The 15,139-nt window shown below is 41.1% G+C and overlaps 1 protein-coding gene across 1 annotated transcript in view; it reads left to right on the forward strand.

Moving 5' to 3' along the window:
• Window positions 1-15,139, forward strand: part of MACROD2 (MACRO domain containing 2) — a 1,830,990-nt gene that overhangs the window by 1,306,628 nt on the left and 509,223 nt on the right. Inside the window, exon 8 of the mRNA XM_019516252.1 lies at window positions 7,949-8,022. Coding sequence (XP_019371797.1) covers window positions 7,949-8,022 — 74 coding nt within the window. The remainder of the gene's footprint in view (window positions 1-7,948; window positions 8,023-15,139) is intronic.

Consider the following 15,139-nt stretch of genomic DNA (forward strand, 5'->3'; position numbering starts at 1 on the left):
TATGACCCATCCACCACCACCCTCTGAGTGCGACCCCTCAGCCAATCTGCAGTCCATCTGACTGTGTAGGCATCGATGCCACAGTCACCTAGTTTTTTAACTAGGATGGGGTGAGAGACGGTGTCAAAGGCCTTGCTGAAGTCCAGAAAGACTACATCCACCGCGACACCTGCATCCATGGCCTTTGTGACCTGATCATAGAAGGCAATCAGGTTGGTCTGACATGAATTAAGGGCCTTGCGGGCAAATTTTAATTGGTAATATAATTAGCAAGTGTTTTGAGCAGCTGTACATTAAGGGTTAATACCCCTTGCAATGTTCACTGCTCTGACCTGCCCTTAGGGGATTGGTGAGCAGGGACATGGCTAGGAGCCAAGCTGCCTCTATACCTGCCCAGCTCATCTCCTCTCAGGGACAGAGATGGTGGCCCAGATTGTTGGCAGTCAGGGGCTGGCGGATTCCTATCCGCCAGACTCTGCCTGTCTGCAATCTGGGTCCCCACTGCCCCCCTCCACCTGGATTGAGACCACTGCCAGCCCAGGTCAAGCCTGGTGCTGTCCCAGTGGGCAGGTTCCTCTTCCTGGCTTTCTCTGCTGGGACAATGTCAGAAGCTGCAGGTAAGCTGATTGCTGCTTGGGGGGCGGCAGTGAGTGGGGATCTGGGATGTGGAAGGAAGTGCACCTGGTATGTGGGGCGGGGGGTGGCAGTCCCAATGCAAGTGGGAGCATGGAGGGCCCCATGAAGGCAAAGAGGGGCATGGTTGGTCCAGTGCAGTGGAAGGAACTGCCTACCCCCTGCAGCCCTGGATCAGATCCACCCCCCACACATCCCAGATCCCCAATCATTCCTGCACTTCCCAGGCACTTCCTGTGTTACCTGCAGCTCCTGGCAGAGCAAGCAGGGAATGGAAACTTGCCTGCCACCTCCACGAGTCTCTGGGCTGTGTGCCATTGATTTTCTCCCACAAAATCTTCATTATACTTTTATTCATTGGACAAGTTACAGTATTCATTTTCCACATATTGCACAGGCAAATTAGTTATGTAATGCCTTTAGCAACAGTGTGTACTCTTCTTTAAATTCTGTAGACAAAACAGCAATATCTAACTACAGGAAACTCATTGACATCTTCCTTACATTACTGAAGGAGGTAGGGCTTAATTTTATCTTCCTGTTCTCACAATATGTGAGGCTAATTACTTCCTCATAAATCACAGAAGAAGGAGGAGAGGTTTGCATTACTCATCTTCAGTACCTGTTTCCTCCATCCTAGTCATCCTCACCAGCTATTTTGGGGGCTGGGATGGTGCGGGCACTAAGGTACACAGATGACAGCCCAGATTTCGCACGTTTGAGGCCATAGCAGAAGCGCTCACAGTGCAGCCATCTTAGATTCTGATAAATATGCGAACTCCGCTAAATACCTTGTCACAAGGACAAGAACCTAGGACGGACAGACGGACTATCTTGCCTAAAACTACAGGCTTCTCTTCTCAGCTAATTCCTTTCAAATCGTAGGAAAGTAACGTTGGAAAGGACCTCACAAGGTCATCTGGTCCAACCCCCTGATCAAGGCAGAATCATCTCTGACTAAACCATCCCAACCAAGTGTGTGTCTAAACTGCTCTTGAAAACTTCCAAGGATGGAGATTTCACAACCTTTCAAGGTAGCTTGTTGCAATGCTTGACCACCCTCACAATCAGAAAGTACCTCCTAAACTCTCTCCTGAATTTTCTGTGCTTCAGCTTGAGGCTCATGTCCCTTTCCCTAGTAGTCACAGTAAATAGCTCACCTCTATCTCTCTCTGTACTAGCCTTTCAGGTATTTGAAGACTGCTATCAAGTCCCCCTTCAGTCTTCTCTTTTCCAGACTAAATAACCCTAATTATTTCAGTCTTCCCTCATAAGTCTTGTATCCCAAACCCCTAATCACTTTTGTCACTCTGGACTGGACTCTTTCCAAACTGTCCACATTCTTCTTGAAGGGTAGGGCATAAAATTGGACACAGTACTCCAGATGAGGCCCCACCAGTGCCGAATAAGGTAGCACAATCACTTCCTTTGATTTTTCAAGTAACACTTCTGTTAATACAACACAGTGGACTCATCTACACGAGATGTTACATTGCTATGACAATGTATCATTGGCAGGCATGAACCGTGACACTGATGCTACTGCGCGGTAGCATTGGAAATGACCCACGTGGAGCTGGGACTGCACAGATGGTTACTGCAGTCAGTTAGTACTTGCTTAAGCACAAGTACTGGCACATGTACTGTATTTGTCCTTGTTGTTTCCAAGTAGTTCTGTAAGATCATCTAATCATTTCTAGTTTGGAAAATTATGACAATAGCCACTGTAACTTTGCATTGGATAAAAGATGTTTCACAAGCTCTTTCTTAGGTCATTGCTATAATTCTCAGGGAGAGCAATGATGAAATGTCCTATAATCAGAAACCAAGGCTCCAGAGTTTGAAAACTTTATGATACTTCAAAACATTATTCCTGTATGTAGTAATTGTGAAAGGGCATATAGTAATGAGTTTACCTCATGCCTAACATTTTTTTTTAAATAGGGAGTCTCAGAAAACACAGCTGATGGAAGAACACTGTAGAATTTTTAAAAAAATGTAAATTAGAGATTGAAGAAATAGTTTTAAATATCCCTACTTGTTTTTATTAAAACAGTTATGAAACTAAATGAACAAACATTTTAGCATGTATTTTGCTAATGACAAACAAAGAAAAGTAGGATAAAGTGGCTCTTGTTGAGCCTCATACCACCCCTGCTATATTGCTGCTTCTAGATTGCTAGTTAGTTTTAAAGCTAGTTGCTTCTGGGACCACTAGTACAATTCTGGGACTGCAATGCATATATAATCAAAGATACCTCATTTGCACAAAATGGTAAAGATTGAAATAGTGAGCGCGTCTACATGAGATGCTCCTGCACAGTTGCAACTGTGCATTTATTTAGTAATTGTGTTAGCAAGGACTAAATAAATGCACAGTAACCGGAGTTACTGCACAGTACCACTGGTGAACATCTTTTACGTGATGCTGTTGCGCAGTAGCCTAATGTATTAGCCCTGTCTGTGCTGTGACGCACTACTGTGCGGTATTTTTCAGCACTCATGTAGATGCTCTTGGTGAGCTGCAGAGAGACTAAGAAGGTGCATAGCAGATTCTGCAGGTACAGTGAATAAGTTAAGTGTTTTCCCCATGCTGTCACGACAAATAAACTAAGGTTGGGCTAATACCTTACATTCTGTAGTTCTTTTATTGGCAGTGTGGCCCAACAAAATATTTTAGCCCAAACACTCTCCACCTAGATACCTTTTTCCAAACTGGGTGCAGAACCCCTCTGTTTCAGACCCTACTTCCAGTAGAGGGGGAAGGGTACAGTGAGGGGTAAATGAGCCATACTTAGTGAAGTGAATCCTTGGTAATCAATCAACTTTGTTAGATATGGGCCCAGTACTTCTAACATAGCAAGATAACAGAACACTGTGTTTTAGTAGATATTTAACTATATTTAAAGGGGAAAGGTTGAGAATGGCTAACAAGACAGGAGATAAAATTAACAGACTGGTAAGAGTTTGGACTTGTCATGAATTGCAATAGCTTCCTTAATGGTCTAAGATAATTTGCAATATTTGTGTGTGGCACTACTTCTATTCCCAAATAGATTTGCCACTGGATTGTCTCGGCAAACTGTTTCTACATTAGGGACTGTGCATGTAAACTTTTTCATGCAAAAAATTGTATACTTGAAATTAAGTATACATTCCCCCCCCCCCACAATCTCCCTTCCAACCCACATAATCCTGATAAAATGGGGTGTTGATGCAGTGTTTGCTTGTACCTTGTGGCAGATGTTCCCTTGGCTTTCTGTGCCCTTGTCCTTTTCAGTATTCTGGAGGAGCACTCACTGCAGTAACATGGGCCAGTGTCACTCTTATTACTTTACCTGTTTTATCTTTTGTGAAATTGAGCCTTTAGCCAGAATTGTCTGAGCTGCTGCTCCAGCAATTGGTTAACTGTGAGGCTCCTCAAGCTCATTTCTCTCAAGTAATTTGATTCCCATGTGCTTATGAGATTGCTTTTTTGCTGAAAGGATAGGGTGTGGGAGTATGTAAGCAGACCAGAACTGTTATGGCTGACAATGCTGCTTTAAAATAAAAACAAAGCAAAGCCGTGTTTAAAAAAGATCACATTTCCATTCATCACCCATTACCTTAAGTCTATAAAGAAAAATGTTTCATGTTCATTAAAGGCAGGGCCCATACAGCCTTTTATCTGGAGGCAGTGCGAAGTAGCAAGCTAAATTTGAGCCTTCTGTCATCAAGAGTACTAGTTCTGCATAAAGCCAGTGTGATGTCATTCTCATTAATGACCAGAATACAATGTAAAATGATAATTAGATTATTTTTTTGGTATTCTAGTCATAAAAGGTTTCTATGGATATTAAAGTATGCCTTGAAATAATGCATGAAATTCCAGGTTTTTATTTTGTTCAACAAATTATTGCTTTTTATATCTTGGTTATTCAGGGATAATTGAGCAAAAGTTTTTCTGTTTAGGATTGGTTAGTATAGCAGCCTTTTTCTATATAACATACAATTTATTCAGAGATTTATGATGCCATAAAATATCCACTGCTTTATCACAGCTTTGGGCAAATATCCTGCTGTGGTGAGGGAAAAAAACAAAAACCAAAAAAACAAATCTTCAAGGTGAATCATGCTGGGAGGAAATATTTCTTTTGAAAATAAAATGGTCCATGCAAAACAATGGCATATTTAGATGGTGGAAATATACATAATTTCCCCTTTTAATGTTGATTGTATGACCATGCAAATATACCAGACACCAAGGTAGTGGGATACTGTGGTAGCAAGACCTGATTTAAAAGGTAGTGTTATTAATGCAAATGATGCCCTGCATTCAAAAGCTTGTCTAATTCTATCCCAATCATGCAGTTGGTCCAATAAAAGAAATCACCCACAAAAATCCTTGCCTCAGACAGCTGACATAAAATTCTTATTACAAGTCCTTTTTGTCCTTTAGATATATGCAAAATGTGTTTGCAGGTACTTCTACATGGATAGGGCAGAATTTGTCTCTCTGAGAGCCCACATTCTGGGTTCTGTTACATGTTGTTGGTCTGTGGTACAATCTAAGCTGCAACTTGACTTTTGATGATCAGAAAATTGCCCGACCTATTGGGGTGTCCTTCTAACCCAGGGGTGGGCAAAATATGGCCTGTGGGCTAGATCCAGCCCACCAGAGGGCTTTATCCAGCCCATGGCAGGTCCCTTGGCCCTGCACAACTCAGGCATGGGGCAGCTCAGGCCGTGGCATGTGCAACTAGTTCCACCACCACAGGTGTGCAGCAGGGCTGGAGCAGTGTGGTAGGTGGACTCAGCTTCCTGGCAGCCCCAGCAGTGGCAGCTCCTTCTGGCTGCTACCAGTGCAAGCCTCAGCCCCACTACTGGGGCACCTCAGTCCATCTACCCTGCACTCACTGGGTGGATGGGGTCTCCCTGGAGACTGACTCAGGACCCACGTGGGTGGGGCATGTTCAGCTGTGGGCCTGGGATGGGGCTGCGGGCAGGTGGGGAGAAGCATCTAGGAGAGGGACGGGCGGGTAGGGCCAGGGTGGGGATCGCGGGGCAGTGACAGTGCAGGGCCCAGGCCCAGGGCAGAGCCGTGATACAGTAGCCACATGTCCCTGTGAAAGGCATCAGTTCTGTGGCCAGGAGATTGTTGGGCATGGATTGCAGCTCTGCCCTGGGCCCTGGCCCTATACTGTCACCACCCCATGATCCCATCCAGCGATTCCAGCCCCAGTCCTGGCCCTACCCACATGTCCTGCTCCCAGATAGTGCTCCCCACCTGTCTGTGACACGATCCCATCCAGCTGGCCAAGTGCACCCTGCCCACGTGGGTCCTTGACTGCTCTCCATAGAGACCCTGGGATCACCGGGTGGTGACTGTGCAGGGCTAGGGCCCATGGCAGAGCCAGTTAGGGAGTTCTGGTGAGCTGTGGGGAAAAGGCTTGGGGGGGCATGGTGTTGACTTGGTTCACATTAGTTCACCAAAACTCCCTAAGTGGTCCTCCAGCACAAATAATTGCCTGCCCCTGTTCAAACCCATATCATCGATTCTCAGCGTAGAGTCCTGAAACTTACTGGGATAAATGAGCATCAGTTCTTCTATTTAGGATTGGTTAGCAGCATTTTATATATAACATACAATTTATTCAGAAATTTATGATTTGAGTGGTGACATCTTGACACGTTGCTATTAGAGTAATGAAGTGCTCTGGTTAATAACCTAACAAGCCTTAATGAGTAGCAAACAGCTGAGCAGAGACTGAACCAGGCCTTGAGTATCAATATAACCAAGCACATTTAAAATGTCTGCAGCTGAGCCTTTGATATTGCCATCAGTGAGGTTTGGCAAATGGCAAGTACCATTTAATCATTTGAATGACTGCTCGCTTTAGTTGCTCGTGTCTTAAATGGTATATACAGCACCTAGCATCTGCTTTGATAACTAATAGTAGAAACAGTATTAAATGACTCACGGGTGAGAGAGACCTACCCAGTTCAATAACCCTAACTTTCTTTCATGATTGGGCCCAAAAAGAAAGGTTTGTGCTTAAATGGGGAGCGTGTGCAATGAAAGCATTTATTGAATGGTGAGTATTTATAGGCTTTAACCTGCTAAGCTATCAGACAGTAGGCATTCATGTCATTTACCACTTCTAAAGTATCCACCTGCTTAAAAGTTTATGATCCTCAGGGACCCAGCACGGGGGTGTAGTTTATGGCTTTGGACCTGGGTCAGATCTTGTCCACAGATTTGCTGCGCCTCACTCATCTGGCTTGCGCACACCAGAAAGGTTGAGCACCACTGGTGCAGAGTAAAATAAATAGCATTATATATACATGGATGATGCCAATCTATATTATAAAGTGCTTCTATCTAGTACTGTTGCTCACCTTATGCATCCTCTTCCCTAATGCCACATATGTGTGAGAACAGTTCTAATAATCCAACCTAATGAGAATACTGTTCATGGTGGTGTTATTTTTTTTTTGTTTTGTTAAAAAGACCTTGTCACAATAGTGTTTAGACTACTTCTCCTTTCTCCCTCCACAAATGAGGCCATTCGTAGAAAATACACTGGGTTGGATAAGCAATGAAAACGTCATCAGGTTCTGTATCTACAAACTGGCAGAGCAAGAAAGACTGTACATTGGAAAAGTTTTTTTTTAGTTGGTTGGTTGGTTGGTTTTTTGCTTTCTCTGATACACAACTTCATATGATTGTGCTCCATAAATCTAAAACACTGTTCTTCATATTTTAAGTAGTATTTTAAAAACCTGTGCTAATCTGTGTGCTAAAATTAGCATTCTCTTCCTGAGGTTTACAGGGTTATACCTTCACACTGGAGGCAGCTGGATACAAAATGTAGCTCATTTTTAAGATGATAAGAAATTTCTAGAAGAGTCTTTCTTTGTTATGAAGTGTAAACCTAATGTGTGTCTGTATGACAGAGTGTTTTTATTAAAACATTTTAAAATGACCTGTATAATTTGTGAATGTCTGCACTACTCCTGAGTTTCTCCAATTAGAGCTTATAAATTTATGGGAAAAAACCCCCCAAAATTTTCCAGGATAAATTTCTAGTCCATTTATTCAAATTCACAATTTCAAAATTGGAAAAAAGACTATTTGTGCCAGTCAAGATTTCTTAGAACAAAAAACATTATTTTTCTTCATTAAAATTTCAACAAAAAATCTAAGAAGCTCTAATCCCAAACTTGTGCCAATAGAAGCCTTTGTAGCACATTTCACCAGGATTTGACACTTTTATCTGTCTATTCAAACATGCATCTCATGTGTTTCTTCTTTTTCTTTCTCCTCTTTACGTAGGTTTTCCAAATGAGCCAGCAGCTGTCATTGCCCTTACCACTATTAAGGAATGGTTGAGCAAGAATCACAACGAGGTATGAAATAAAAGAAAACTTTCAAGATTGCTTAGTTTGTTTCCTTAACAGTGAAGAGTTCTTTTAATAATTTCATGACTGACCTTTGAAATATAAAATTAGTACAAAACTTAGGAACTCATTTCAGGAACTTCAGTGGGGGTAAGCCCACTCCATTACGGATATAGTTGTATGCATTAGTCTGCAGTCAGGTAGAAGGCAGGGCTGGGTGGCACCTTATGGACAAAGTGGTTCAGAGTGGCAGATATCCAGGTTGTAGCTGAACTGGTGTAGAGGCAATCGGGACTCATAGTAGAGATATCTTTTATTTGACCAAGAAGATTTTTGCCAAAAAAATTCTTTAATTGCAAGCTTCGGGCACAAACACCCTTCATTTGGAGAGGCAGAAACTTTCATAGATAATCCTGTTATGTTGGATGCTAAATGATGAAGTAGCCTGTCACCTATTAAAACTTAAGCCATTCTGAACCAGATAGCCTCTAAGGTACCACCCTACACTTGTTTGTCTGTAACAGGGTCATCATCTCAGTCAACTATATTGTGGTAAAAATGGCATATGTTTTATTTTAAAGTGTAGTCTGCTTTTCCTTTGCATGATAATATTTCTTGGTAAAAGAAAACATGCTCTTTCCACAGCTGTTTCTGAGAATCAAAGTGTTTGTGTAACGGTGAAGAGAATGTAAAGGTAGTGGCACATAATGGGCTTCAGCAGAAACAGCTACCAGGGACAGTGGTTTTCCAGTATTAGCTTTACACCATAGTGCTTTATGATGGAAGTGTTCCTTGTGTTTAGAAATTTTTAGGTTCCTTACACTTTACTACTTTTCATGGAAAACGTGGTACTGTCTTAATGCAAAATCTAAGTGTGAAACTTAACTTCTTCCATTTACCCTGTCACGCCTGGGACTTTTTATGAAACAAAAGGCTTTCAAGAGAATGCCCTCCATGCCTGAAGTTCTATTTTTTTTTCTTCTTTATTTCTTAACACACTGATAGAATATGTTCAGTGATGCTGAATTGGGGAAATGCAGAAAACAAAGTGACAGAAGGAGTAGAACACTCACAATGTCTTAAATTTAGGATACGCCTGATTCCTTGTTATGACAGCCAGCAGATTTCAGAGCGTCTAGAATAGCTGAGTAGTTTTCTCTGCAAATGTTTTATTTTAGACCTACTGCACAAGCCTTGATCAGGAATATACTGTTTTCCTAAGTAATCATTTGTATTATATTTCATCTTGGAAATCTATTGTTTGGGTTCTGTTTGTCAAGACTGTCTAATGTGTAGTGATACTAAAAGGGAGATTCAGCAGGTTATTTACTGCAATTTCTAGCTCAATGGAGAAATGAAATGTGGAGATGTTCAAAACTGGATGGCAGGAGTTACACGAAGTACATATTTGACTTTAAAGCCTTGAACTTCTAGCAGCTGCTCTTGACTTCTGGACCAGAGCAGTGGAGTGAATATAAATTCTGGACACTCAGGCCCTCTGAAAGTCGCATCTTGGAGGCCTAATTTTAAGCTTGTTTTTTGAAATCCTAGTCTGTTAGCATCTGGTCTATTTAAATGCATGTAATGATAGAGCTAGAAACTATTCCCCTACAGTCCCTTTGTTTTTAAACATTTTGCCTGATTGTAACTGGACTTCATACTTTCTCACCACAAACCTAAGAAAAAGGAAAAGATCTTATAGAAGTAAATGTATATGCTTCATAACCTACATATATTATTTGCTTCAGTTTCTTTCCCAATCATTTTTATTTTAATGGTGCTTCAGGGAACCTGACTTCTCTTGGCACAGTAGACTGCCTATTAGAGTAAAACAGATGGGTAGAAGTTTTCTAGCCAAAAGCCATTTTCTCAAACAAGTAATCTTGCACTGTAGCTTGGGCTATTGCTTTTAAGATATAAAGAACACCTGATTCCATAGACATTTTCTGAATCATTCCTGTTTTTACTGGTTGTCCCTTGCTTGACCTGTCCTGGAACTGTTCCTGTGTCCTGCTGAATTCCTCTAATTCTTATCCATGAGTCAGCAGGATGCCTCAAATGTTTTTTGCTCTGTTGATTACCGCCTTCTCATGTTCTACGAAGTCCTTTTCTGCCTTGCAAGAAGCCTGTTATAAGAGTTCACAAGGGATGTCACAACTAGTGACTGAATTAGGAATGCTTATTTTGGTCTACTTGCATCTTACAAAGTCATAAAACCTTAGGGGCAAGGAATATGTGTCCGACTATACAATGCCTTAGATTTTACAGTTGTCTTGTATATCTGTGTAAATTGTCATCATTGAGGATGTTTGCTTGATGTCTCCTTTTCTTTCTTTCTAAACCAATTACTTGTAATTCTAAGTGTTCAAGTTTGCAAAATTTGCTTTCCTCTGTATACTCTTCAGAGGAGGCTAGGGAGACTCTTTTACGTTTTTAGAGGACCTAGTGAAAAAGAACACAATTTCTGATCGGGTGCCATTAAGATGTTGAAAAAACTTGTAATCATGTGTTTACATTGCTGCTATATTTAGCCTGGGTCCCGGTTGACATGTTCCTTGATATTTAACAGATGCTAAATCTAGGTCTCATGCAATGTAGCATGTTTTAAAGTGTGATACTTGCAACACTATTGTATATCAAAGAATATAACAGTTCAGAAGTAATCTCCAGACCTCTATGTTAATTTTTGGAGAAAGGCAGAAGGGTCCTTGCTTTGGCTGAAAATCTGAGTTTTGTGTAAGGCCACCAGTAGAAGAGTCTGTGAACTACCAGTTAGTAATCTCCAGAAGTACCTAACTAATGTATTTGGGGTAGGGGGTAGGGGGTGGACTTTCTTGTACAAGTGTTTTCAGGTATGGATGGTTTCCATAATCTTATCTCACTTGTATTTCAATATCTTGTGTACAGGCATGCTTTGCAAGTCATGCACAAGTTGATTAGCAGTAAAATAAAACCATGCTTTCTTCAACAGTATAGTTAATTTCTGCAATGCTGGGGTTCTTCAAAAATCAGTCTTTGCTTGGAAATGTTGATAATTGTAACTAGCTAATGCTCTTTCATGCTCCAAGCAAGAGCTACTGTAAATCATCACAGGATTTTAGTAGAGTAAGCTGTTTGATACCAGCTGAAGATTGGCTTTTCTGGGTTTAGTCTAAACTTACCTTCTCTTTTCTTTTCTTTGGTTTTATGAGTTAATCAGTCAGACAATAAACTTTAGGCTCAGCTTTTTCCCTAAGCATGGCTTCTTTTAGTAACACGGGACTGTAAGGGACTTCTTGGTTCATCAAGCACAGTCCCCAGGTATCATAGGCAACCACTTCACATAACCCCTTTTATAAACTGATCAGACTTATAAAGGTACTGCAAATTTTACTTTATCTGCTATGCCTGTAGGGGAATCAGATACACAAGCTTTAGTACTTGGCATAAGGACTTTAGCTGTCTGCTACCAGGCCAGCTTCCTTTCCCTTTTAAACCTTAGATTCCTTTAACCAGAATCACTTTTACCTGATCGCCTGAACTGTAACCGCCAAAATGAGTCAATCTCTCCTTCAAACCAGGAAACCAAACCAAAAGAGAAGCCTGTTGTATCTGATATGTCATCCTTCAGGCTGTTAGGCTGAATTTAGGGGCAGCCAACTCATTTTGTATCACTCATTTTGGGGGCAGGTGGTAGCCACAATCTTTTTTGCACAATCAAGAGTTTTGGTGTCTCTTCCTGACTCAGAAGTCAGAATCCTATTCTCTGGTCTCTGTGATGTCCAAAAGTTGTTACCGCAGTTTAACAACATACAGGATGCTTACAGACTTGGGGGAAAAACAAAACAAACAGTGCTTTACTTTAAGCTCAGTGCAGCCCTGCACCGAGTGCAGCTCATGCCCAGAAGAGACATTGTTAGTTTGACCCAGCTCACCCAGCGTCTGTATAGATTGGACACTTCAGCAGGGCTTTTTGGCCTGCTGAAGTGCCCAATCTATACAGATGCTGGATCAAATTAACGCACTTCTTCTTCTAGTAAAATGTTGTCTTTTTTGTTTTCCCACGTCTGTCAGAAGCCACAGTTCCAGTTATTCTAGATCAAATCAGAGGCTCTTTTGAGCACAGTATGAAATGCAGAGTAAATTTAAAAATAAAATTTATAGCAGGGCATAAAACCAGATTGATGGTCTTCTTCCTATAAAACGTGTACAAAGCCAGATTATAAGTTTTGTTATATAATATTGGTAAGTAAGATGAAAATCTTATGAATTTGAAAGCCCTTTGCCATACCTCATGGTAGGATACTATATTTCAGTCTTCCAAAAACCCATATGACATTTCCATGAAAAATGAGGCAACACACTCTGTTGTCACCTCTCCCCTTACATATAGTCTTTTATTCATCTTTGATGCAACAATAAAGATTTTACCCAATTCAGTATTGATTCAAAATATAAGTAAATCAGTTAATTCAGTGTGGGGTCATTGACGATATAACCTAGATGGTCCCCCTATTTGTATATTAGATTCTTATCAATTTCTCTGTCATAGTGTTAACATAAAACTGATTTGCATTTAATAAAAGATTTTCCTTGTCCAAGTCCATTGTTGTGCTTGACCCCCAGATGTTTGCATGAAAACTTATTAGCATATTTAACTTCGGTTGAATGTCTCATTATCATGTAAATGAAGTTAGCTCCTTTCTAAGGTTAATTGTTAGAAAACAACCCTTCCAGAGACATATCATAATTTACTGAACACTAAATACCAGGCAGATAGAGCAGTGGCCATCACATTATTGTGGCCTAAAACTTAACTATATAGAGCTCACTAGGGGAAACAACAATACAGTAAGTAATTACTTGTATTAGCTGTTCGTTATACACAGCTCTGCTCTGGTCTTGAAATGCAGCTCTTAGTCAAACTAATTTCTGGCCATGTTTTACATCAAGGTCTGCTGAGTGGCAGACAGAGGGCAAATCTAGTTTAGAACTTAGTAAATGGTGTTATATTGTAATCACAGAAACCCCTTAAAGCGAGTTCACAAAAAAGGTAGTAGTCAGCAGTACTGGATTAATTTACTTCAGACCACCTAGGCTATCTTTTTAGCAAAACACATTTTCACATTTCACAAAGTACTCTAGAGGCTTAATAGAATTATTTGGAGCACAGAATAGAGCTAGGTCCCACCCTATAGGAAATTATCCACTACGAATTCTTTAAAAATGCACATTAAACTACTTGAATAGTTCAAAATGCTTCTCCCTGTGCTAATTTGACAAGGTCAGGGACATCACCACTTATTTCGTCATTATGTATCACAAAGGAATGGTGGCACAAAGGAATGGTGGCTCCTGGTGCCAGTAAGTTGTTTTTTTCTTGGCAGAGATCTTTGAACATATGCAATGTTAAAAATTGTTTGTCACTTTTATTTCAGAATCACATTATGTATGTGAAAAGGGAAGGGGGCGGAATCAAAACACCCAATGTGGGCCCTGCCTTATGTCATTGACATGAAAAGCCTCAGGACCTTTTTACTGCTTAAAAAAGGACTTAAACAGCAGATTTAGCTGGATTTTTTTCCTTGCACAAAATGTTGTTATTTTTATTATAATCTCACTAGGAAAACATGCAAAGTGTGATTGCTGCCCACCCTACTGAAACAACTGATGTGGGTGAAAAATGCGTACCTAGAGAATGATTCAGTACATTCCTCATTCTTCACTAGAATTAATATTTTAATAGACACTCTTTTCTTGGATAGCCTGAAGGGGATGAAATGTGGTGCCATATGTTTAACAAGCAGGTGTACAATTTTTTATTCATTTGGATATTTCCAGCAAAACAGTGAGTGCCATCCAAGCTGCATTGAAGTGAATGGGAGTTTTTGTCATTGTCTTTTGGGAAGGCCAGGATTTCAGCCAGTATAACTGCTGTGGCCAAACCTGTAAGGGTGGTCATATGGTATCTCAGGTTACACACGCAAAACCAAATCAGCAAGCCATTTTGTAAATTCTGTGCATGTGTGTACATGTGCGTGCACACATGCATATGTACATTTTTTGCCCCATCAAAGTCACAGTGCAGTTACTTCATCACTAAGACTGGGAGTGAGATGCTTTCCTGCCCTCTAGATTGGTACACGATGACAGCTGTCTCTGCTGCAGCCAGCAGGAAGGGTGGCTGAGGCATCAGGGGTACAGATGTCACATGTTTATGCATGATGAGTGCAATGGACAGGGAGCGTACTGCAGATGTACATGATTGTTATGGACTCAGTCTAATCAGTTTTGAACTAGCAATGGAGGCAGCAGCTGAAGATACTGGAGCTTGAACCTTCAGAACCCATTTACTTCCAGAATAAAAGAGCATTCATGTACAAGGAGAGAGCCTGGAGATAAATTTTCAGTGGAAGGAGCTGCCATCTGTGTGAGGATCAGAGTACTGTATCTTTAAAGGTGTGACAGCAGCCAGGGCACCAGGGGACTGGGGAACCGTCTAGGCAAAAGATCTGCAGTCAAGCAGAGAGATACAGATTGTGTAGCTTTAGGGATAATGCTAATTTTCCTATTCTAATAAAGTTCTTTGTTCTCATGTTTGAAGAAAGCAGGCCTATCTGTAGTCTTTGCCTGTCTGTATTCTTTGCCACTGTCACACAGTTGTACAAACACAATAGAAGGGACAGATTAAGTACAGTTTACCAGGGTGTAAGAGTAACTACTGGAGGCTGTTGATATTCATCCCTATGATGTGATTTGGACCCAGGGAATAAATTGCTGTTTCTTGCCAGAGTTCTGGTCAATTGGCACAGTGTCAGAATGGGAGAAGGAAGTGAGGAATGGGCGATTGGACACTAGGGATGAGGAACTAAGATCAAGACTGCTGCTGTCCCCAAACGTATATGTTCTCCTGTTCCCTCCTATCCTCATCCCTTCTTTCTTCAGCTTCCTTGCTTGCACTGACTAGTCTATCAGTTCCTCTTCCCTCATGGATGCTTTTCTTGATCTTCTGTCAAAGGGTAATAAGATTCTCCCATGAAGAGGCTCCATTTATCTCTGTTTCTGCTCCTTTGATGCATTAAATCATTTTTTTTCAAGCCAAGAAGGCCCCAGTCCTCCCTGCCACTGCATGTGCCCCCCCCCCCCC

The sequence above is a fragment of the Gavialis gangeticus genome, unplaced genomic scaffold (assembly GCF_001723915.1).
Source record: "Gavialis gangeticus isolate Ggan-Ray unplaced genomic scaffold, GavGan_comp1, whole genome shotgun sequence".
In the NCBI taxonomy this organism is placed as follows: Eukaryota; Metazoa; Chordata; order Crocodylia; family Gavialidae; genus Gavialis; species Gavialis gangeticus.